The sequence below is a fragment of the Limanda limanda genome, chromosome 21, assembly GCF_963576545.1.
Source record: "Limanda limanda chromosome 21, fLimLim1.1, whole genome shotgun sequence".
Classification (NCBI taxonomy): Eukaryota; Metazoa; Chordata; class Actinopteri; order Pleuronectiformes; family Pleuronectidae; genus Limanda; species Limanda limanda.
In genome coordinates this window covers 15,182,818-15,207,101 of record NC_083656.1, presented here as the reverse complement: position 1 = coordinate 15,207,101, position 24,284 = coordinate 15,182,818, and the positions used below count along the sequence as shown (strand labels likewise).

The following is a 24,284-nucleotide window of genomic DNA, read 5'->3' as shown; positions in this document are numbered from 1 at the left end:
TCTCTTAACTTTTGCAACACTCTTTTGTTACTAAATCTTCCTGGCTAAGTTGTTATTGCCTTGCAGAAGCACTCAGGATAATACGATTAGAGGTTTATTGTAGGCTAAATCCTCTTATGAGTGTGTTAACAGAAACCTTGCAGCCCAAATACCATTTGACAAAGCACCTCTTCGAGGAAGGAGGTCTGGGTCTTCGGCAGCCATTCCCATTTGCCTAATTCAACTAAATTAAACTGACCAAAATGGCTAGGGCTATCGTTTTGATAGCATCTCTTTTAATTATAGGAAATGTTTTATTTACCCATGCCGCATTTTCCCCCACCCTCATTGTTGATTTGGCAAAGATCATCATGGACAATTACTGCTCGCCAGAGAAGCTGACAGGGATGAAGGAGGCAATCGACGCAGCCAAAGGCAACACGGAGGTTCTCAACATCCCAGATGCCGAAACCTTGGCAAATGTCCTCAGCTCTGGAGTCCAGACCACAGTCAGTGACCCACGTCTGAAGGTCTCCTACGAGCAAAACTATGTCCCTGCCGTTCCCATGAAGATGCCTCCCTTGCCTCCAGATCAGCTCATTGCCGTCCTCCAGACATCCATCAAGCTCGACATCCTGGAGGGCAACACTGGCTACTTGAGGATTGACCACATCCTTGGGGAGGAGGTCGCTGAAAAAATTGGCCCTTTGCTCCTTGATCTGGTCTGGAATAAAATCCTGCCAACTTCATCTCTCATCTTCGACTTACGCTACACTGGCAGCGGAGACGTCTCTGGAATCCCCTACATTGTGTCTTACTTCACCAAAGCCGAGCCTGTGATCCACATTGACAGTGTATATGACCGTCCGTCAAACACCACCACAAAGCTGTTCACTATGTCCACACTGTTGGGGGACAGATACGGTGTCACCAAACCCCTCATTGTCCTCACCAGCAAAAACACCAAGGGTGTTGCCGAGGATGTAGCCTACTGCCTCAAGAGCCTGAAGAGGGCCACCATTGTAGGCGAGAAGACCTCAGGAGGCTCTGTGAAAGTCGATAAAATCAAAGTGGGTGACACTGACTTCTACGTTACCGTGCCATCAGCAAAGTCCATCAATCCCATCACTGGCTCCACTTGGGAGGTTGTAGGTGTGACCCCTGATGTGGAGGTCAACGCTGAAGACGCCCTCGCTACCGCAATCAAAATCGTCAACCTCCGAGGTCGGGTTCCAGCCATCATTGAGGGATCAGCATCCCTGATTGCTGCCAACTATGCCTTCGAGGCTATTGGAGATAGTGTTGCAGAAAAGTTAAAAGGGTTCCTGGCAGACGAAGAGTACGGCATGGTTGTTTCCAAGGACGGTCTGGAGACCAAGCTGTCTGCTGACCTCAAGACCCTTTCTGGGGACAAGAGCCTGAAGACCACCAGCAATACTCCACCTCTTCCACCCATGGTAGGACCCTTGAAAATGAGATACAAGATATTGTTGGTCCAGAAATTGATTATTATTGTCAATTTAACAAATACATGTTTACAATTATTTTAAGTGTTAGGTTAGGATATATTTCACTTATTGAGCTTGCAAGAAAGGGTAGAAATAACGTTATAGATTTTCTTTCATAATGTATATTTCAGACAATAACATGCTTCATATTTTAACTCCATTTTCTGCTCGTCTTTCTTGCCAGGATTATTCACCAGAGATGTTCATTGAGCTGATCAAAGTGTCCTTCCAAACCGACATATTTGAGAACAACATCGGCTACCTGCGTTTTGATATGTTTGGAGACTTTGAGGAGGTCAAAGCTATCGCCCAAATTATCGTTGAGCATGTGTGGAACAAAGTCGTCAACACAAATGCCATGATCATCGACCTGAGGTTTGTTGGTCTACTCACAGAGTTTCTGCTTAGAATTGTACATTTTGGAATACATATCATCCTCTAAATCTGTTAAGGCTAATCAGCCCATGACCAAATTTAGGTTTTACTGATAAGTTACTTGACTTCATTAGTGCCTGCATAAATTAAAGGTTTACAGATGTTCATTTTAATGTTGTCATGAATCTAGGCTCCCTATGATTGTTTTATAACTGTACTTGCAGGAACAACCTTGGTGGCCCAACAACAGCAATATCTGGTTTCTGCTCTTACTTCTTTGATGCCGACAAGACGATTGTGCTGGACAAGCTGTACGACAGAACTACTGGCAATACCACAGAGCTCCTCTCCTTGTCTGATCTCACTGGTAATTCATTTTTAAGTCATTGTATTGTACATGATTCCTGTCAGCAACAGGCTATAAGCTGGGGAAATATTTAATGGCTAACGAACCAGTTAAATCAATCAGGAAATTATGTACACCGATAACAAAGCTAGAAAGGGTTATTATTATTATTTTGAGATTAAACTCAACAGGTAGCCAGAAGCACAGCTCTAAGAAAATGTTTGCCTTTTACCTGCTGGCTGTGTATAATAGCAAATGTTTGCTAAGCAGTTTGCTTAAGCGTTGATAGAATAATTCATCTGCCCTCAAATGACAAAAAATAACAGACCATAGAAGCATCTGCATTTTGTATTTGTGTTTTGGAATCATCCCACAGTTGTACAGAAACGCTGCACCCTAGTCTTAAGTTAATTAACTTCCATATTCATAGCTACACTGTCAATTATAATGCCCTGCCATTTTCTTCTCTTCTATTCAATTAAAACCTTTTCACAACCCACAAATCATTAACCTCGCTCTGCCTCCTCCTCATCCATTACCTTAGGCACAAGGTACGGCTCAAAGAAGAGCCTGATCATCCTGACCAGTGGAGCGACTGCCAACGCCGCTGAGGAGTTTGTTTTCATCATGAAGAGGCTGGGGCGTGCTATGATTGTTGGAGAGACCACCGCCGGTGGCTCCCACCCACCAAATACCTTCCCTGTTGGTGAGACTGGCATCTTCCTCAGCATCCCCACAATCCACTCTGACACTACCGCCGGGCCAGCATGGGAGGGAGCTGGCATCGCACCTCACATACCAGTCTCAGCTGACGCTGCCCTTGAGGTCGCCAAGGGCATCTTCAACAAGCACTTTGCAGAGCAGAAGTAAACCAGGCCCTGAAATGGGGTTTCAACAGTCACTTTTGCTTTGGCAGCCAAATGGGTACGAGATTTAGACTCTAGATTTGTCTAAGAAGTAAAGAATGTAGACTAATTACAATGAATGTGTAATTTTCCCATAAGCCTTGTTAGCCTGTTTGAAAAGTAGCACAAAGGTTGAACAGTATTTACTGACAGTTTTTATGCAATAGGAAGACCACTTTCCAAAATGTCATTTCTGAGAATTCGTGCAAAAGAGAAGAAGTTCAGTAAACAGTTAAAATTGCTTTAAAACAAGCTTGCCAGATATTAGGAAATTCAGAACTCTTAAGAAGCCAACTTGATACTCTGGTGAGAAAAGCGTCATGTGATGTCCTCACTGCATATGCTGCAAATGCTGTACATCTATAAAGCAGTAAAGATTATGCCATGTGGAATGTGATTGTATCAGATCCAGTGTTGAGACACAATAAAAAAATTCTATTAAAATACACAAAAGTGTGAGTTTGTCATGTTTTACAGACTTTGAATGTACCATACATCACACTTACAATGACATGATGGCAGCTCCTACCATTAGCCAACAGCTGAAATGTGAGAATGAAACTTTTCTCTTCGTGATGCTGCTAAACGATAACATCAGTTCACTCCGGATGGAGTAAAAACAAATACATCTCCAGCTGTACCACAGTAAACAAGGTCACAGCACCAACAGAAAACCCACACAGGATTTATATTGAGATTGAAAGTGAAGTGCAGCACACGCACAATCTGCTTCAAGGGTTGTGACACAGTTTCTCAATCCTTGTCTTTGGTGGCTCCACATGGATCAGACCAAAAGATCTGCTCTGAATAATCGTATTTACATCAGTAATAAAGTAAATATTTTGATGCAGGCCTTATATATGAGGTGATACTTGATATGCTGTCCATTTCTCACAACATCACAAGTTAAAAGGATGTTGTTCGGAAGAAAGAGCTGCTCCTATAGTTAAAAAGACGAGCAGTGCACTCATCCAATCAGAGGCAATCCTTGTTAACAGTGGGTACTGCCCATTTCCGTTAGAAGCTGATGTTGTATTTTCTTGATTTGTTGCTGGGTTTTATTTTATTTCGATTTTTTATTTTGCTATTGTGTTTTGTTTATCTACTTTTTCTCGTTTACAATCGGGTTTTTGATTTGTTTAATTTTCCTATATTTGTTGTCGTGTGTTCTGATTGGCTGTGGGTTTTGAATTGTTGACGTTTTATGTTTTGTTGTTGTGTGTTCAAAATTGTTATTGTGTTTTCTGACTTGTTTTTTGTATTTTTATTTGCTGTTGTGTTTTTGATTTGCTGCTGCTGTGTTTTTTTGATTGTGATCTGCTATTGTGTCATTTGATTCGTTATTGTGTTTTCTGAATCGTCATTGTTCTGATTCGCTGTGGTTTTCTGATTCAATGTTGTATTTAATTGCTTTGTTGTGTATTTTCGCTGTTGTACCCATTAATTTATGTTGTTATGTTATGTTTTCTGACTTGTCTTGTCTTTCCTTATACGTATTGTATGTTCTGTTAATATGTCCTCCTATTTGCCATTGATTATTTTATATTGTTCGATCTGTTATGTTATCTCACTTGTGTTTTCCGATCACCCATTTTTATTCTACTCATTTATTTTGCACTGTAGGGCCTCTGTGCCTGCTGCTGTAAGACACACGTCTCAAACTGCAGATAAACACATAGCCTCCCTGTGTTTAAAGTGAAAAGGCAGCTGTACCGAAGCTCAGCAGTGTTAAACAGGGACAGTAAGATATTCCTCCCAAACTTCTCCAGTGTGCCACGTGAGGGCGGCGCATGGAGGGGATGTTGACCCATTTTCTCCTCTTTCTCTCTCTCTCTCTCTTTTCTCCCCTTCCTCCTCAAGATGAAACATGAAACCTGGTCCAGTTGAGCCAAGTCTGTCCCCGCGGGCTCCCAGCTCCTCCAGCTCAGCTCTCTCACACTTTTTCGTTTGGCTTTTTCTCACACTCCAAAAACAGCGTTGACACTTTGTCAGGGACACACAGACACCGCATCGTTTTCTCCTTTGTTTTTTCTCTCTCTCTCTCTCTGTCTCCGGATGTGTTTGTGCGAGCTGTGGATCGTGAACCATCTGAAACTCTGAATCAGTTTCTCATGGCTCCTTCCTTTCTTCGGTGGCTGTGATGCGGTGTCACCGGTGATGGCTGCAAACTGAGCACAGAAACACAAAGAGAACCAGCGCCTGCATCTTTTGTCCCTGTTGCATCTCCTCTCTGTCTCTGGGATGTAAGGACTCACTAGAAAAAAACGTTTTTTTTTTTATTTTTCTCTCTTTTGTTTTACACAAAGGAACTAACTTTTTTGAGAAACTATGGCGAGACTCGTGTCGAATATGCGTCTTGTTGTGTTTTTGTTGGGATTATTTTTGCTGGGTTCTCCATCGGGAGGCGAGCCGGAGCCGCAGGAGGTGGAGGAGGAGGAGGAGGAGAGCTCCTGTCAGGGAGCTTTTGACCTCTATTTTGTCCTGGATAAGTAAGTGGACACCATTTAATGTTCATGATCATGTAAAACTTCCAGGTCTTTATATGAGTTCGAAGACAAAGTGGCTGGTTCATCCAACACATATGAGTTTAATTTCTTTCAGCCTCTGACGTGAACGTTTAAATAAAGTTAGGTTGAGTAGCATCTGTGCAGATGTGGTGACGTCATCAAGGAAGCTGACTCGCAGAGCACACTTTGCTTAATAAGCAAAAAACGAGGAGCCACTGGTTGGATGCAAGTAGCTGATAGAACAATATTAGTAATGATCGCAATATGATTTTCATTCATAACAATACAACACAGGTTCAATTTGTATCGATATAATTTTGTGAATTAGATCTAACTCGCTTTGCTTTGCTGTTTATCAAGTCTTTGTCATGTCTGCACATAAAGAAGAGTTAGATTGTAGGGCTGCTAAATAAAGCAATATCAATCAATAATCATTGCAACATAACTCTCATCAATGAAAAGCTTAATTATTTATAGATATAATGCTTATGAATTGTGCAAGCACTGTGAGGAGGTTGTAAATGTCATTGATCGACCTCAGATTCATTAAAATGTTCTGCTGTGACAAGATAACATGTGAGAGTATCAAATAGAGTACAGAAATATAAAATAAAACGTAAAACTGAATCAAAATATCAAAAAATCAAAACCCCGTCTTCCTCTTTTCTCATCCTCTACAAAAGAAAGACATTCAGTTTTTCCACAGAAATGGGACTTCTTCACTGGAGGGACTTTTTTTCTTTCCTGCTCTTTACTTAGTGACCGCTCACCGTTCGCCCGCTCCTTTCCACTCCCTGTACGCCCACATTGGAAAAATGTTGTGGTTATGTGACATCTTAGTTCTGGACTTCAGCAGCTGGGCTCAGGCTGCCAGGGGGGAAGATAAAATGTAAGAGAAACTTCTGCAGGGCCTTTTATTTTCCCAGTGCGTTTACAGTATAGCTTATAGGCTCTGAAGTACAGTAACATTCTGTTGCTCCACAGAACTTGTCCTCTGTACTATATGGTGAGTCAAAATGCACCAAAACTCATAGACTGAATCAATGTGTGCCTATCATCGCTGTACCCAAACAAAGCACCATCACTGTAAGACACTGGGGCAGCTTTGAAGGAGGACCTGCTTTTTTTCTATGGTTAATCAAACTTCTTGTTTTTTCAAATTGAAGTATATTGTTGCATCAGCTCCTCTCATTCCTCCTCCTGCACGTATGGAACAGTGCCAGGAGTGGGAGGTGGAACAAGAAAGGACAGGAAGCAACAACATTTATGGAAAATGTGGTCTTAATTTGGCGGGGATAAAAATGTTGCACACAGCACCTTTAAAAGTGTTGTGGCCTGATGAGATGTTTCATGCAGAACAGAAGAATGAGTGACTTGTATATCAGCTTTAAAGTTATTGTTTGTCGGGCCAAAGGGTTTACATTGTTTACACTGGTGGGCCCTAAATTAGGATTCCACATGACATGTTAAAGAGCCGAGTGCAACTATGACATCAGGCCATCATGTTGATTTTGCTTAAAGTTTTATGAAATGCCAATAGGATATCATAATGCAATTAAGATGTTTACACGTTCACATGTTCTGATGTATCGGATGTAAACATAGTCCCTGTAAGATTGTTGCTTTACCCACTGAACTTAAACAGAACCTGTGAAATGTTTCCTTCTCGCCATTCGATTACTTTGTAGAAAAGGACTCAAACATGGTGGGACTGCAGCCCAGATGTGAAAGGCTGCTTTTGGCTTGTGCTCATTTGGTAAACACTGACACATGCTGCAAATAAGGAAACTGTCTATTCTTTTCAGTGACTGATGCTATTGTTAGCTCTCCTGTGTTCTCTGGTGCCCACTATGAGGGTGACTCACAAGGATCCGATATTAGTTGTGGACTTCCAACAGAAGGAAGCTCATTAGAGACCTACTCCAGCCGACCCTCTACCCCATCCCTCAGGCCTGAGCCGATTTTATGAGACATATTCTGAACTCTATTGATCCATATGAAAGGCATTAAGATCAGTGTGAGGAGGTTGTAGCAGGCGGAGAAGCAGAGGACGCAGGATAATAAAATGTTAAAATACTTTTGCCAGCCTTTCGTGTCCATAAAGAACTACTTTGGGGGATTTTGAACCTTTTGCTGCCTAAACTTAAAATTTTAAAAGAAGAGACGCTTTGTGTTGAAAATTGATTGATTGGTTGAAGAGCATACAGACCCACAAGACTACTTCTCGTTTCTCACACAGCCATAGAGGATTTTGGAGCCAATCTCTCATCAGACTGTAGAGCTAACTGTATGGCCAATGCCAAGGCAGCGCTTTGAGCTAAATGCTAACATCAGCAGGCCAACCTGCTCAAAAAGAACATGCTAATATATTTTGTGTAGCAGATATAATATCTACCATGTTCATTCTCTTACGTTAAGTGTGTTAGTATGTTATATTTCTATATACTTTTGTTTTGTATATGTCCTATCTGCTAACATGGAGGAGACAGTGTTTATGACCTACTCTGTAGCCAGCCAGCAGGGGGCAATCAAGACTATTTTGCTTCACTTTTGGGGCGCTGTAATGTCATCCATCTTTATGAGCAGGTTATGGTTCAATCCAACGAAAATGTAAACTGGCTTTCGCATTATGCTCCAGTGCCCACTACTGGAATCAGATGCCCTTGCCGATAACATATGCTTTGAATTTATCAGTTTTATGATGCTTTTATTAGTCTTTCTTGACTTGGTTTTAAATTTGCGTTTTTTGTTTTTATTCTATTTTTCATTAAACCTGTATTTATTTTATTTTATATTCATTTTTTGCCTTGCCTCAGAATGAGTGACATGCTTTGGGCACTGTGAAGATGATCTTGAAGTTTACAGTTAGGAGGAGAGTTCACTGGTGAGTTGGCTCATAAACTGGACTCCAGAGACATTTAATGCAAACTCAGGCAGATGATGTCACGTCATGACTCAAGCATGTAGGACAGTGCTCTCTGAGACATACAGGCGGCTGCAGTGTGAAGCATATAGAAGGTAATGACTGCAGGTTGCCAGGTTGAATCTGGGACAGCTGTTACTGAGCTCGGAAAATATGGGATTTAGCAAGACATTATCCTAAACTGCAAAGTGATGGGTGTAACCTAAATTGTATATGATATATACATAATGGAAAGCAGGGTTTTTCCATTACAAGTTCGACGTTGTAGGCAGTGATATGTCAACAATGATGTGTCAGAAGTAAAATGTTGAAGCCAGCCAAGGGGAACATGAGATTGATAAAACATCTGGTTGTGTAAAACAGGGTCAAAATGAAAAAAACATAACATACCCACTGCAACCTTGCAAGTTTGTAGATTTTAGTAAAAAGCATGAAAATAAAAGTTTAAAAATAATGTGTCAATTTAATAAAATGTAGGAACATATGGACCAAAGCCACACCTTGCCACCAGCTGTTCACAACATGACAACCTGTTCCTGTGTTGTGCTGTAGAGTATATGGCTTTTATTAGATGCACAGAGAAATTAACTATTTCCACTTCTGTAACCTCAGTAAAGACACATAAACAAAACAAGTAGACTCATGCTCTGTTAAGTTGCACCTCAGCACAGGTGTGCTGTGGGCAAATGTGAATATCTGAATCCTAACTGTTTGGCATCATAAGCCCCAGTGGCCTAATGGATAAGGCACTGGCCTCCTAAGCCAGGGATTGTGGGTTCGAGTCCCATCTGGGGTGATCATCAGCAGAGTGGCGCAGCGGAAGCGTGCTGGGCCCATAACCCAGAGGTCGATAGATCGAAACTATCCTCTGCTATTTTGTCTGGAATGGGATCAATAGAAGTGCATCTTACATACTCCACCTGAATAACTGTAGTGGACATTGCTATGCTAATGTGTAACTATAAATAGTAAGCATAGCTAATGCTAAAGGTATGTGGCCATTAATCAATATGTTTAGAAATAAAAAAAAAAGTCAGGTTCATCAAGAGGATGGTTCTGTAATCCATCGAATAATGATCAGATAATAATTCAGTCTGGACTGACCGACCAACAGTACCTGCACAATTCAGATTTATTTACACCGACGTTTTAGAGTTGGTGTATAAACCATAACCCTAAAATAGATTGCCCTATTTTGTTATTTGTGTGCATACCAGGATGTTTTCATATGCTAATTCACAGCAGGCGGGCAACATGCTTTTAAATATGGAACATGGCACAAGAGGAATGGTTTTGGGTGTGTTTATATGGTAGATAAAGGATTGCAAATGTGGGCAAAATGCTAATGTTAAATTGTGGAATCAATTACTTAAATACAGATGTGAGATCAGAATAGAGATCAATATATTTTCACAAGCTGTTTTCTCCTTTTTCCATTTCAGCTTATGTAAATTTGTTGCCATTCTTTCCCCCATACCTCCTTCAATTCATCTTTCTTATTTCCAGCAGACCTACATTACCCTACTTGTAGTTAACTCAGTTTCTAAATGGTGAAATACACTGTTCTCACACAAAAGTATTGTGCTGCTATTAATAACAATAATCTTTACGTCTAATCGCTATGATTTCTGTCCTGTATTTACTTTCCAGATCATGTTTTCATTCTTGTGGTATAGTCACAAGCTAGGAGTCTTGTTGGGCACTCGGCCATGATGCCTGAAATCCAGACGAGTCAGCGGAAAAACCTTAACTGCAGATGCAGTCCATAAATACTAAGATATGTCTGGCTGTGGAATGACAGAGTGTTTTGTAAATTGACTTTTCACAGGGTGTTTCTTTGGTGTTTTCAGCCGGAAGTAGTGTCTTGTTGAATTATATCAGTCCTTCAGGGAATTCATTCTTACTGTAATCCAAGCCTTCTGGTAATATTTGATATATGACTGCCTCAATCAACAGAAAAAAGTGCATTATCAATGACATATTTAGATGATCAGAGAAAGAAATAGAAACATCTGTGTCCTTTGACACACATCTCAAATGCCTTTTCACCATTTAGTTATTCAGTATTTTCTTGCCGAACAATACTTCTCGGTTTTAGAATGGACGTTCAGCATTAGCTCAGAAATCATGCAATAAAGACTTTGGCTGTAAAAGTAGGTTAGTGGTTTTAAACAAACAAATCCTTGTGCCCAGTCAGTAAAATTGGAGCACCATCATTGGATACAGGCCGTGCTGGTGGGGGTAGGCCCGGCTGTAATGCTAGACAGCCTCTTGCCTTCCTTCGACACTTTGAACCGTGAGAACGAAGCTGAGAGCGGCTAAATCCTTAGGCCAATTGAGCTTTTTCCCACATGTCGTCATCCCAGTGCCCTCGGGGACAGAAGTGTCTGTTGGGTTTCTTGAGAGGGGATGAAGAAACTAAACAGTAACTTCTTGATAATAATCTAAAAAGGCTTAGGATAACATATGTTTTAGATGTAATGTTATTTGCGAGAGTTACAGAATTGCAGGTATAGTCAACCTTAAAATGGCTGCTTTAGGGCCCTATGTTTGAGACGTCAAATTAAGGATCCTTAACGATATTAAAGACTGAGCCAATGTTGTGGGCTGTAAAACAGAAACAACAGCTGAAAGAAGCTGAAACAATTTGTCATCCACTGTTTATTTAAAATATTGAAAAGTGCAGCTTTATGGTTGCAGATGATTTTAACATAATGACTTTTAACAAAGCACTGATGCCTAACTGGTGTCTAAAGGGCCACACCTGTATGTTTATATGTCTTGGTAATCACTTCCTTGCATCACAGTTATCAACTTTCCTAACCTAGCTAGTCTGCTTTAATACACAACAATATTTTCTACTATTTAAAGCTGTTAGTGGTTAATTTTTCTCATAAATTGATATGTTTAATTAAGCAGCATGACCGTATGGATGGCAATGTCTGTCAGTCAGTCAGCCGGTCACAAAGCTGCACTTATTAGCAAATATTAGCAATGTAACACACTAAACATGCATGTTGACATTACCAGTACATCCTGACAGAGCTGCTTCAGTGTGTCTGTAAACTTTTAGTCTTGTTCTATATAGTGAAAATCTTTGTACAGTGCGATCAAACATTTCAAATAAATTGTCTCTTATGCAACAATCATGTAATCAAGGCGACCATTAAATACCTCTTGGAGTTCTTCTATTTGATTTAAACATACACTGTGCGAATACATGTCAGAACAAGTGGAAAACTGGAAAGTTAGACAAACTTCAGAATAAATGTAAAGTCCACATTACTCAAGGTTTAATACCTCAAACATGTAAACACACTGATATAATCCTGGTACAAAAGTTCTGTACTTCATTGGTGTATGTTTCCATGCAGTATGATACTTTCATACTTTTGTCTTTTGTTCTGGCTCTGTCGTTTTCTCTCCCTCTCTTTCATGCACTCTCCAACTGACTCTTTTTTTCTGCAGTCTGACCCAGTCAGCAATAAAACACATCATCACAAATGACTGGGGATGTTTTTATTCTTTAGGTCTTTGTCCCCTGTGAGGGAACCAAGTGAATTCCTCTCTCCTCTTTACACAGTCTGTCTAAAGGCAGTAATGATCCAAAATACATCTCTTCATCCCCACAGCTATTTGGAAACAGTAGATCTGAGCTGAGCATCAGCAGAGGAAATTACGACACATTATAAAACCGGACGACGTATCTCTAAACTAATTTACAGGTGCTGGTAGAGACAGTATGTAGTTCTGCAGCTCATTTCAGAAAGGACTCACAACCTCTACTCAGTTAATGTCAAGTTCTTTTTGGTATTTATTGAGGGGAATTTTGTGTGCCTTTATCTGTGAGTCAACATTAGCGTGGTAACAGGAAATGGGGGGGGGGGGGTGTAAGGGTGACACATAGCAAAGATCCCTAGCATGACTTTACCTGGGGACGTTAAACCGCCAAGGTCACAAAGACACCACAGCTTTTAAGTTATGAAATAGAGTGTTCATCTGTGAGCTTAGTGCTTCTGATCATGGACAACAAACTGAAACCCACAGTCCGTTGACATGGAGAAATTTTAGCTGAAAAATACATTCCAAGATGCTTGATAAATATTGATATAGCATCTCCCCAACTCAGTTTCACAATTGAGGGGAAACTGTTGGACATTATTTCATATTAGAGATCTCTCATGTTATTATGAGAAGTGCCAAAAATGTTTTCGATCATGATGAAATTAGACGATGGCGGGCTGCCACTAGATAATTATAAGAAAACAATTGGAAACACTGCTGAGTATCCTCAGGGAAAAATTCTAGTTTCATGTCTTTGGTTTGGTCCTTTTCTTTTTGCTTTGATTTTAAATGGCTGATAATTCTTTTTTAAAAAAAAGGCAAATTCAAAGTCTAGCAAACAGCTGTTATCCCTGGAGCGTTAACAGTTATGCTGATCAATGCTGTGGACCCAGTTTAAAAAAAGCTAAATAACCGCAGAGTGATTTCAGCAGTAGTGTACTCCTGGTTTTGGATGTCAGCTGGTGTTCATGCGTCAGGATGTTTTGACCTGTTTGCCAGTTTTGTTGGCTGAAGCAGGTCAAAGAGACATTTGGACAGTTTTTCGTCCAATCCTCGCCGTGTTTCCTCTGGCAGACAGAACCGAAAGTAAAGCCAACAGATTTTTCACATTATCTCACTATTACTCAGCTGCATTTACGATCATCTCAATGATAAGGCACTTTGTCTTTCCCTTGCTCCTTCCCTCCTTTTCTTCTCTTTTGTTTCTCCCCGAGCCCAAATGGCAGAGAGCCAGACACATGCTTTACATCTTGCTCTGAGAGTTTGTCAATTGAGAAAACACTGTCGCCCGGCTTTGACAAGTTGCAATGACATAAATTCAAACTGCTGTCGAGTGAAATTCGCTTCGCCTGCACCTCATAACGACCTTCACCTCTCACAACCTTTACTCTTTGTGTCCAGAGCTCAGACATCACAGCTCAGCTCACTGTAATAAAATTAGATCAAACGATTGAGGAGGGGGAAAAAAAGGCAAACGCATAAAATAGTTTCATCAAGAATCAAAGAATTAAATGACCCACTTCCTCTCCCAGTTGTGTTTGAACAGGTGAGTGAAACTGCAAGCTAGGTCTCGGTCTCACGACTGGACCCACCTCAGACAGCCCTACATTTTTCCAAGGCTAACAAGAGCTGTGGTGGTTCAGAGACAAAGATAAGCAGCTGAAAACCAAAAGGTGGGAGTCCTCAGATTCACCCTGATGTTAAATAAATAGTCAAAAAAGATCCCCACACCTCTGCATGACTGTTCGCCGCAGTTAAGTTTTACCAGAAGTAATGTTCTCCCACCCCCCTCCACTGTTGCTGTATTGGAACAATCTACACGAGAAACTGGCTCCTGCGATCCCTTCAGGTCAGAGGCTGTTTCTCTGTGTCTGCCTGTGCAAATCCTCGTGTGACCATTTCTGTTGATGCTGCACATTCAGAGCTAAACTCCCCTCCAACCCTTCACCTCAAGCTTTTTTTATTTTCATTTTGGGAGGGTTTTTTTGTTTAGCTTGTAAGGTCTTGTCCTTTTAATGTGCTCTGTCAGCTTCACAGGAATGTGAAAGCCTTGATGTGGGGGATCAAGTCGTGTCATCAGAACAACAGCGACTCAGGAAAAAATCAGGCGTAAGACGTTAAGTTGACCAATATTTGTATCCCTCCAAGGTAGATGGGGAAAAAATTGAAGCTTATATAACATGTATATGTTATTGTGGATGCTTTGCTGTAATTGGGGTGGCTGTTCCAGCATGGGTGGCCCATGGGAACCCAAACCTGAACCTCAAGCTTTGGCAGTTTTGGTGCAATGGTCTAATTATTTCGACAAAATGCCAACTTCCTTTGTACCAGCTCGCCTTCAGCTTGTGCAATCACTGTGTTTGCTTTCTTTGGATGTTCTGTTGCTGAAGTTTGACAAGGTCCTTTTTTTTTTTAACCTCACCCAGTCAGCAACTGTTGCTCATTTATGCAGATTTTTCCCGAAAAGTCAGACATCTCATCATCTGCAAAAGAAATCCTGAACTGATATATTGATGTCTTAACAATAATATAATAGGTCTTGTTGTCTTTTTAAAAACTGGGTCTACAAGCATACAAAACAAAGTCCATTCAGTCTACCAAACACAACATTTAATACAGACCCAGGTTTCAGTTTGGCAGGATCAATAGCCTTGAATGACTAAGATGGGAAAGTCCCTCATATTCCTTGGCTTTTTCTAAACCTCATCCCAGTGTGACCATAAAATGACCCCCCCCCCTCCACTGCCTGAGCAATAACACAAAAGCCCCACAGGATATTGAACACTGAATTGTAGATAAATGCCAATCGTTAAAATTCATTTTGATTTCATGTTTGGGCATGTAGTTGGTGCAGTTTACTGGCTTGCAGAGTCAAGCTCAGTTGGTTCCTGTACCTTCAAAATATTCAAATAATCTAAATAAATTGTGCTGAATATATAGATTGCTAGGTTAGTTGTTATCTCATCAAATGAACACATTTTTTCTTATCATCTCAGCTCAAGGTATGGGAAGCTCCCACGTGAGAAATGGTTCCCTCTGTTTATTTTGTCTAGATGGAAATTCTCAGACTGATTCTTTTAGTTTGCTGGGAATTGAGGAACTTACTTCAAGGTAAGCTAGGATAACAGAGTCACATGGTTGCCATTTATTTTCTAAAACACAAGCGTGACCAAATGTGTGTATTCCTGAAAATACATTATTTGCCTTGTGACATCAGGTAGTCATTAGTTGAGGTCATTTGTTATTTTAAGTAAAATGTTAACATTTAAAACAAGAACGTCACTGACCTAGCTGCATCAATTTGCCCACAGTCATAGATATCAGTCCTCTAAATATGCCAAATTTTTTCCATCAAGATCCATGAAGGTTATTATTCACTTTTGAATATTACTAATTAAAGTGCTTTCGTCTTACAGTCACAATGAAGGTTAAGGCACTCATCACATTGGGTTTGTGCAGAAACAAAGACTCAGTGGACTGAATTATACTAAATTGAAGTTGATCAATAAATCCGATTTCTCAATCCCTTTGGTTAAAAGAATGGTATTGACCATCTCCCCCACCCAAGGAAACAGCAACACATCCATGTTGGCCAGTTAGAGCTTCTCTAATGCCATTACATCAGTTAGTCAGCACCTAGAATAACATTCAGTCAGCCTCGTTCTTTATTCTATGTCAGCTTCCACCTCGAAACAGGCCTCTAGTTTTACCACAGTGAGTTAGCTCATTTCCCATGTGTCATCTCTCTGGGTCCCTCGTTAGCTAATGGAGTGACCTGCTGACTGGTCAAATCATGAAAGCCCTCTGCCTTAATGATCACGCATAATAAAATTGCTACACCCACACACACACACACACACATGCCCTGCCTAGAGGAAATAAGGCTAGCTCCACAGGGAGTTGTTTTTCTGTACTACTCCAGTTTTATGGAGGTTCCCCTGGGGAGACTGGGGCCTGTTTCCTCCTTCAGGGATTCATTCTGGATCCAGGGGGGGTGCTAAATTACACACCGCACCGTGCTACCAGCCTCTTTTATCTCACCAGAACATTACAGACCCCTTTTGTGCAGTGCAGACAAATTGTCTCCAGTTATCCCCCCAGGTTGTGTTTGTGATATATACAGGAAGGTCAATTTTCTTGATAAAATGTAACTTTAATATCCCTTCAACAGATAAACAGTAGTTTTCTGATTTTCATGCTTTTCCATATAATTCTATAAAGCCTTGGTATTTTGTTTGAGTTCTTGCCGAACAAATAAATCGAAACTCACAAAAATACATAAAATATATTTTACAACTGCTGTCTCATGTTATCCAGGTTTTCCAACTAATAAGGACCATAAATCGAGTTTACCTGCTGTTATGCAAACGATATCATTAAAAGCACTGAACACCTCTGGGAGATTTATTCCCCCCCTTCCTCTCATGTGCTTTGAATAAAACTAACATATGCAGTTCACAACTGTTTTAAACAACTAGTTTGAAGTTGTTTCAGAGATGATTTACTTCAGACATTCTTGCTTCGACAGCTGTTAGTTTATTTTAATAATTTCCCTGTGTCCTTTTCTTAGGTCTGGCAGTGTGAAGAATCACTGGGACGAAATCTACTACTTTGTGGAGAATTTAGCTGAGAAATTCAAAAGGTAAGAAGGATTTAAAACATGTATTGTGAGTGCATAGGAGGATTGTCTGCAGTGTAACATGGGAAAGGATTCACAACTGGATTGCTCATCTAAAGAAATGAAACGGTGTCTTATTTCCTCAACTCGACTTCCTGGAGCCCCGAGATGTAGATGTCTAAAGAGAAACCCACAGTTTACAAAGCAGTCGCTCTGGTAAAGTAAAATAAAATCTGTCCCTTCGGCTACAACTGGCCATATGCTAGGTCATTTAGTATCTATGGAGCCGCTTCACTCTGTCTCTGCAGTATAGCCTCACTGATGTCTGGGGTTACCAGCAGGGACTACAGGCTGGGGTCTCTTTGTAGTATGTGACCAGTCTTGGTTTTACAGTTTCTTTAGATTGATTCTTGTAGTCACCTCACAGCAAGAAGGTTCTTCGTTTTGACTTCAGTTCGGCCGGGGTCTGTCTGTGCGGTGTATGCATGTTAGGTTAATTGGAGACTCTAAAGGTGTCTGAATGTGAGTGGAAAAAGTTGTTTACCTTTAAATGATAAGATGCATAGATAATGATAATGGGAGAGGTGGTGGACTAGAAAAATTGGACTATGGGCAGAAAATTGGGAAGACATCAAACTGGAAGGTCTCTGGTTCGACTCCACGGAGTAACAACAAAAACATGTCTGGATGGACAACACTTGTATCTGTTCAAAGTCCAAGAGGACTCTCCCATGCCACAGTCTATTGCCCCTGAGCAAGGCACCTTACTCCCCCAACATCTGCTTCCGGGGCGCCGTGCATGGCTGCCCACTGCTCTGTGTGTCCTGCTGTGTTCACCAGATGGGTCAAAAGCAGAGGACAAATTTCCCTACTTTGCATGAGTGTGTCTGTGCATGTGTGTGGGATTAATACATGTATCTTGTATGGATAGAGAAGGTGTTAGAAATGCTGTGCAATGGGATTGATATTTTCAAATGGAAAAGGCTAACAAAACTGCTGCAACACTGTAGCTGGAAGAGGCCTTATCTTATTTTCATATTTGAGCAAATCAGCTCTATTAAATCCCTTAAAAACTTTTCTGCCTTTTGGTACAAAGTTGAATAAAATGCAATATTTCAACAAATGGCCACATCTGTCCTTCATCTCTTGGGTGGTTTTGTTTTGCGTCTGTATTGCCATGGCAACACTTGGAGCCCTTTGGTTCAACCAACACAAATAATCAACTCTCTTCAAAGTTTCAGTTTGAAACAAACATGAGAAAGTTTTAAACATCGCAAACTTGCAAAAACTTTATTTGTCTCAGAAACATCACTTTACACATCAGATAGTTGTGTGTGTTTACATGCATACAGTTTTCAACAAATAAACCAAAATACGAAATATTTTCACATCTGAGGATTCTGGCAAAGTTTGAGTGTCAACAACTGAGTCAGGGTCACTAACAGGGTGCAAAATCCTGCTTGCTCGTAACATGCATGGTGTCAGTTTGTGTGGGAGAGTGTGGGGTTGGGCTTCAAAACATCTAAATAATCAGACTGTGATGTAATTTATCGTCACTTAGATAATATTTGCCAGTTATTTTATTGGGAAAACAATAAACCATTTTCGTCTTCCTTCAGCTAAGTATTGACGTAATTGAAATAATGAACATCAGACGGTGTAGAAATGTTGGTTTTATGTTAACTGCATGTTGTGCAAGGTGGCTCATCACCAGCCAGCAAGCAAATGCTGTTGAGTTTTGCCTTTAGCAGTTACTATCATTCTTTGGTACGCCTGATCTGTAACCAATAAATCTGTTGAGATATTTGTGTTATATGCTCTCTTGGAAAAATTGTGGGCTGCTGAATACTGGATGTGCTGACATTTTCCTTGTTCCACCCCTTTTTTTCTTTTCTAGTCCAATGCTGAGGATGTCCTTCATAACTTTCTCCTCCAGAGCTTCTACCATCATGAAACTAACAGAAAACAGGTAAGTGAATTTATGGCTCATACAGTCTTTTGATATACTGAAATTAATTCACTTTAACTAGCAAATCTATGCTCTAAAATATGTTATTCTCGCATGATGAAGCAACATCTCTTTTTTAACTGACATTCAATCTATTTTATCACGTTTTCTTTATGCAATCTTTATGCAAAACAACATCAAGTGCACATATTTATCTGAAGTGGAAGTATAAAGTTCTATAATAGTAGGAAGATACAAGTACAAGTACCTCAGAATCTGACAAAAAAGGACAAAACTGCAGATTAAATGTATCTTCATCACAATCTGCTCTGCTGTGTCCTCTGCAGAATGGACATCAAAAAGGGCCTGAATGCTCTGAAAAGGGAGATTCCAGGTGGAGACACATTCATGCACCTTGGATTGCAGAGGGTCAGCCATTTTTTTGTTTTTGTATTTGTTTAGCCAATACAAAAGTCTTTGAACTATTCTTTAAATGTGACGTTTCTGAATCTCCTGTCAATCTGAACATGAAAACATCTTTTTGTTTAAAGGCAAATGAGCAGATTTACCATGAGAACTTTGGTGAGAATCAAACCACACATTTTTATGAATTCTCACTTTAGGCTAAATTTCATTTTGCTGAAATTGCAACACGGCTCTTATTTGTTTTTTTGCAGGCACGGCTAGTGTGATTATTGCACTGACAGATGGAGAGCTGCAGGAGCATCAGCTCATCGATGCACAGCAAGAGGTAACAACTTCACACAGACGCTGATTCAACTATCTGCTGCAGTTTGATATATAATGTAAAAAATACCCTTAACCATCAAAATATTGAATCATTTGTCTTTAAAGGTAACTTATTTACTGTGCCTTTTTCTTACCTGTTTATATTGATATTTGTATTTTAATCATGTTCAACGGGGCCAGGGTAGCTCTGGATGCAGGGACACTCCCATCACTTGAATATCAGTTTTCTGAAAAACAAATATTAAATGTATTCCTTTTTCCAAAAACAGGCAGAGAGAGCCAGGTCTCTTGGAGCTATCGTGTACTGCGTTGGTGTCAAAGACTTCAATGAGACACAGGTAATACCCATTCCAAACACAACAGATCTGTATTGTATTATAGCTTCATTGTAATTATATACATGCCAGCTACAATTCACCATGTATGTACTGAATGACGTGTTTCCAGGGCTGTGGAAATATCCAAAATGTAAGTGAGCTGTAGTGTGGTGGCCCCTGTGCAATTTGGCAAACCCATACTTTATAATTTCCTGAAAAGCAATCTGGGTGTTTTTTGGTTTCTTTTACCTCTGTGCTGGTTGTCATTTCTGCTACAGAGGCCAACACACACGAATAGACATAGAGATATGTGTGTGTCGTTAGCTTCAACACAATGCAGACGATGATTCAGGTATTGCCATGATAGCTGAGAGCTCCAGGATTGTTCTGGTTGACCTTCAGTAATCAGTCACAGTTGACTTCAACCAGCTTCCTCAAGTGGAGTTCAAGCCCCATTTGAATGATGTTAAATTGACTCATGTCCTGATTGTGAATAACGTGGGATTATTAATGTAACATAGTACAGTTCCTCCACCTGTACGTTTAAGGCAAATTTGGGCTTAATGCTAAAAAACATCTAATAGCAGCCAGAAGGTTGGGGAGGTTTTTCATTTACCATAGTTTTAGAACAACAATCCTGACAATGGTGGAGACATTTCATTTTCCATAATTTACTCATTCCCAGGTAATAGAATTATTTATTTATTCTATTTTAATTACTGTATTCTTCTCCCCTTCTTTCCCTTCATCTCCACCTCTCTGTTCTTTCTCTCCATGAAGCTGGCCACCATTGCAGACACCATCGAGCATGTGTTTCCTGTCCTGGGTGGCTTCCATTCCCTCCGGGGAGTCATTGATTCGGTAAATTAACACTTCTCTGGGCACAACCCAGGCAGCCTTGCATATGACCACATTCATGTATTTAACTCATTAAGACCTAAGGCTCTGAATAAAAAGGCACCCTAAGACCTAAGTGTTGTTTGAAAACGACCACCCAAAACCAGAGCCTTTTCTGAAGAGCTGACAGGAGTGTCAAAGGTTACAAAAATTGTTATCCTCAGCCTTTTAAAGTTGATCTAGACATGAAATGAAAAACATTTGGCTTTTATTGTAATCATTGTGCTTTCCGTAAACTTAGTGAAGCGTTTTTTAAAAAACAATTCAGACCGCAAACTTTTAAAAGTTTTTTGGGAGTATTTAGGAAAATCACTATGTATTTCATCGATTGTATGTCTCAGATGTCTATGACATCATATAATACTTGCCCATGCCTCATCTGGCTCTATACTATATAGTCCTATGGAGGCTTCTCCCTACAGACTCTATGGGGAGAAGCCTGCATATGTTGCATCTGGTCTAACTGTTTAACTTGTATGTGCTGTGTCAGTAAGCATCATTTTTACTTTTCATGTGGATATTAAATATCTGATTTCAGGAAAATACACATACTGAACATAAACATTACTTACTCACTGATATTTGTAGGAAGTTATATCCACTGGTGCTGCTCAACAACCAGTCGTTCCCATCTTTATCTTTTACTTTGCTGATGATACATGTTTTCAATCTTAACATTACAACAGCTTTAGCGCATTAGACTGTTTGGCGAAGATTTGATTTTCCAGCAACAGCTGGCTGGGGTTGTTGGAGCCAAGAAAGATCTTGGAGCAGAAAAACACACTATTTTATCAATAATTTACCGTTTGATCAAGTGTTTTCGGTTTACTCTGTCTCAACTCAAATTCTTTGCTGCAGATCATCAAGAAATCGTGTATCGAAATTCTGGCAGCTGAGCCGTCCAGTGTGTGTGCAGGAGGTGAGAAAATGGAAACACACACTTTCAAACTCACACATACAAAAGCTGAGCTGGGTCCCTTTGTTATCAGATCATAGCCACTGGGCTCTGAGACAGTGTTTACATGGACACAGTTTACATGTTCCAACTAATGACCTCACTCTGAATAAGACAACATTTTGATTATGATGTTTACATGTGTTGCTATTCAATTTCCTGTCTTATTCGAATCTACATAATATGATTATGACTGATTATGCTCCACAACTGGTTAATACTCATCCCAGGGCATACGTGGTCAAGCTGTTGGTAGCTGTTTTACATTTCAATGTTGCAAAAGGCTTTAAAAATGCCAACTGGATGTTATAAGGTGATTAAGGCGTTTACTTGTCTGCATAATGTAACTAAGGGCGGAATTCCCCCTAATGTCTTAATTCAAAATCAGGGATTTTTCCAAGTATGAGCTCATTCCGGTTAATAAGAAAAAGCTGTTAACATCTCAGTGTCTTATTCATCGTTTCTCCAAGCCTCGTCATTTTGTTAATGGTCACCTCATCACTCCTGCCCTCACTTAAGTAAATGACAATTCCAGACTGAAAAGTGACCATGTATGTACATCCAGGTCACCCACAGGAAACCCACTGGGACAGAGTCCTGCAGTGGGAATAATGTCAGACTGTGGGAATAAAAGAATGTTTGAGAGTAGCAGTGGTAACGAGCAACATTAAAAGGCACAAATGAACAGATAAAAGTTGATTAAACATTTTTGGCATAGGCAGAAGGAATTTTACTGTTTTTCACATCTGCTTTTGCATTTTATCCAGCAGTGAATTACTTTTACCATTTAAGGGGCAAAGTTACATCCGGCGCTGTACCCTTCAGTTCAGTCCTGCAGGTTTATAAACATATAGACATCAGAGTATCGCTTTTTTGTCATAATCCATTTTTTTGTCTTTGCGTAATCCTGTTCACAAACAAATAAAACCAACCAACAAACAAACAGATGGGGTGAGAACATAACCAGGTCTTGAAAGAGTTACAAATTAGTATTAGTTGTTTTATTTTATTAGTTTTCTCCTGCTGTATTGTCATTTTCTATTGATACTACGTTATGTTTTCCCTTCTTATGATCCACACAATTTAAGACAGGCCTCCTAGCCACGCTGGGTGCAGAATGAAAATGATATATGTACAATGACCCCCAAGTGTTTGAAATGTTATATTGTTGATGTGTGTTGTGTAACCAGAGTCTTTCCAAGTGGTGGTGAGAGGAAACGGGTTTCTTCACGCCAGAAACATCGACCAGGTGCTCTGCAGCTTCAAAATCAATGACACCATCACAATCAGTGAGTAGAGCCACTTTCTCATCTTTTATGAACTTGTGTATTCCTCATGTAAACGTATGGGACAACAAAATAACCTGTGGAGAAAGCATAACACATTTGCAATGAGACTCGTAAAAGACATCTTATTGTATGGCTCACACGTAAATGCACACACAGCGTTTATAGAAAATATCAGCTCTTTGTCGCTGTCTAAAATCTATATTGATCGATCTCTAGCTATTGCCTGTTTACAAAGTGTCTGTAGTTTACAGTAATTATTCAGTACATTTATCAAAACGCTGTCTTTGCCTCCCAGATGAGAAGCCGGCTGCAGTAGAAGACACATTCTTACTCTGTCCAGCTCCTGTCATCGATGAAGTCGGAAAGTAAGTGCCTCCTTTTTTATGACTTCATCCTCCAAGCAGGAGGCGCTTATATTTCATACTGCAACCACATGCATCTCAGATCACCTTCTTTGCCTCAAATACAGAGAAACACATGTATGCATACACGTGTCTGTATGTACAGACCGTATGGAGCCTGCCATGCATTAACTCTTTTTATGATCCCTGTCCATGGCTGCATTCCTCTTTTCTACATCCCAGCACAGCTCAGCAAAATATAGTGAGCTCTGTAGGAGCTTCGGCACATGTAGCGGTAAACCTCTCACGCATTTGTCCTGCTTCTGTCCTGAATTAGAACTGAGCAGTGAAAACAACAGTAGCTTTCCTGCAAACTAAGCAAACAGAAACATACAAGTCTAATATGACTCAGCTGATAAAATTGCACTTGCTTACTGTGAGAAAACCCACAGAGAATTTTCAACCAACAGTTCTCCACAGCTCTATGAACTGCTCACAGCAGCGTTTTAACACACGGTGTTAAAACTAACCAGCAGCTGCGAGCTGTATCTCCCCGAGGAGTAAGGTGGAAACCAAAACAGAGCTAAAAATATAAGTCTGTATTGAACTTGGTGGTTTGAGAGAGATTCCAAATGAATTCTGCTGTCTTCTGGATGAGTAAATAAGCAACTGACTAAGCAACTACCGGAGCATTGAGGCTCAAATATGGTCATCTTTGATATGTAAACGGAAATGGACAGAGCCTTCTGTCCAAACTCTGCTTTCACTCTTTATAACTGGACCCTGTGCACTTCACTTGTTTTTATGTTGATGTTCTGTTTTAATGTTGTTTCTATCTTTCATGCTTTTATCTTTTATCCTGTATTATCTTATTGTAAGGTGAATTTGGGTGACTTGAAAGGCGCCTCCAAATAAAATGTATTATTATTATTATGTTGTGGGCAGTGACATATGTAGGCATATGTAAACAGCATAGATACAAACATACAAGTAAACAATCCCTGTGCCTTTAGGATCCATACAAAATAACCTGATTCTCGCTGACAAAAAACTTTAATCCTT

At 40.1% G+C, this 24,284-nt stretch overlaps 2 protein-coding genes and 1 non-coding gene across 3 annotated transcripts in view; all 3 read left to right on the top strand.

Annotated features, from left to right (window-relative positions):
• The first annotated feature begins 242 nt into the window (after nucleotides 1–242).
• On the top strand, nucleotides 243–3,491 carry rbp3 (retinol binding protein 3). Its single transcript, XM_061095523.1, has 4 exons — nucleotides 243–1,436; nucleotides 1,672–1,862; nucleotides 2,087–2,229; nucleotides 2,753–3,491. Exons 1-4 carry the CDS (start codon nucleotides 243–245, stop codon nucleotides 3,076–3,078), a joined length of 1,854 nt encoding a protein of 617 aa, XP_060951506.1. The 3' UTR covers nucleotides 3,079–3,491.
• Nucleotides 3,492–5,412: 1,921 nt separating this feature from the next.
• The window catches only part of antxr1c (ANTXR cell adhesion molecule 1c), a 37,339-nt gene continuing 18,467 nt past the window's right edge, over nucleotides 5,413–24,284 (top strand). Inside the window, exons 1-11 of the mRNA XM_061094890.1 lie at nucleotides 5,413–5,602; nucleotides 16,678–16,749; nucleotides 18,623–18,694; nucleotides 19,021–19,102; nucleotides 19,225–19,255; nucleotides 19,351–19,424; nucleotides 19,693–19,761; nucleotides 20,521–20,601; nucleotides 21,496–21,556; nucleotides 22,783–22,881; nucleotides 23,177–23,246. Coding sequence (XP_060950873.1) covers nucleotides 5,442–5,602; nucleotides 16,678–16,749; nucleotides 18,623–18,694; nucleotides 19,021–19,102; nucleotides 19,225–19,255; nucleotides 19,351–19,424; nucleotides 19,693–19,761; nucleotides 20,521–20,601; nucleotides 21,496–21,556; nucleotides 22,783–22,881; nucleotides 23,177–23,246 — 872 coding nt within the window. The 5' untranslated portion in view covers nucleotides 5,413–5,441. The remainder of the gene's footprint in view (nucleotides 5,603–16,677; nucleotides 16,750–18,622; nucleotides 18,695–19,020; nucleotides 19,103–19,224; nucleotides 19,256–19,350; nucleotides 19,425–19,692; nucleotides 19,762–20,520; nucleotides 20,602–21,495; nucleotides 21,557–22,782; nucleotides 22,882–23,176; nucleotides 23,247–24,284) is intronic.
• Nucleotides 9,267–9,339, top strand: trnar-ccu (transfer RNA arginine (anticodon CCU)). The gene has a single exon. It is a non-coding gene; the product is annotated as a tRNA-Arg (tRNA).

Excerpts from the sequence above, each read along its gene's own strand:
- rbp3 (XM_061095523.1), top strand. The coding sequence starts at position 243 with ATGGCTAGGGCTATCGTTTTGATAGCATCTCTTTTAATTATAGGAAAT. Across the intron at positions 1,863-2,086 it reads GCCATGATCATCGACCTGAG|GAACAACCTTGGTGGCCCAA; the intron begins GTTTGTTGGTCT and ends CTGTACTTGCAG. Across the intron at positions 2,230-2,752 it reads CTCCTTGTCTGATCTCACTG|GCACAAGGTACGGCTCAAAG; the intron begins GTAATTCATTTT and ends CCATTACCTTAG.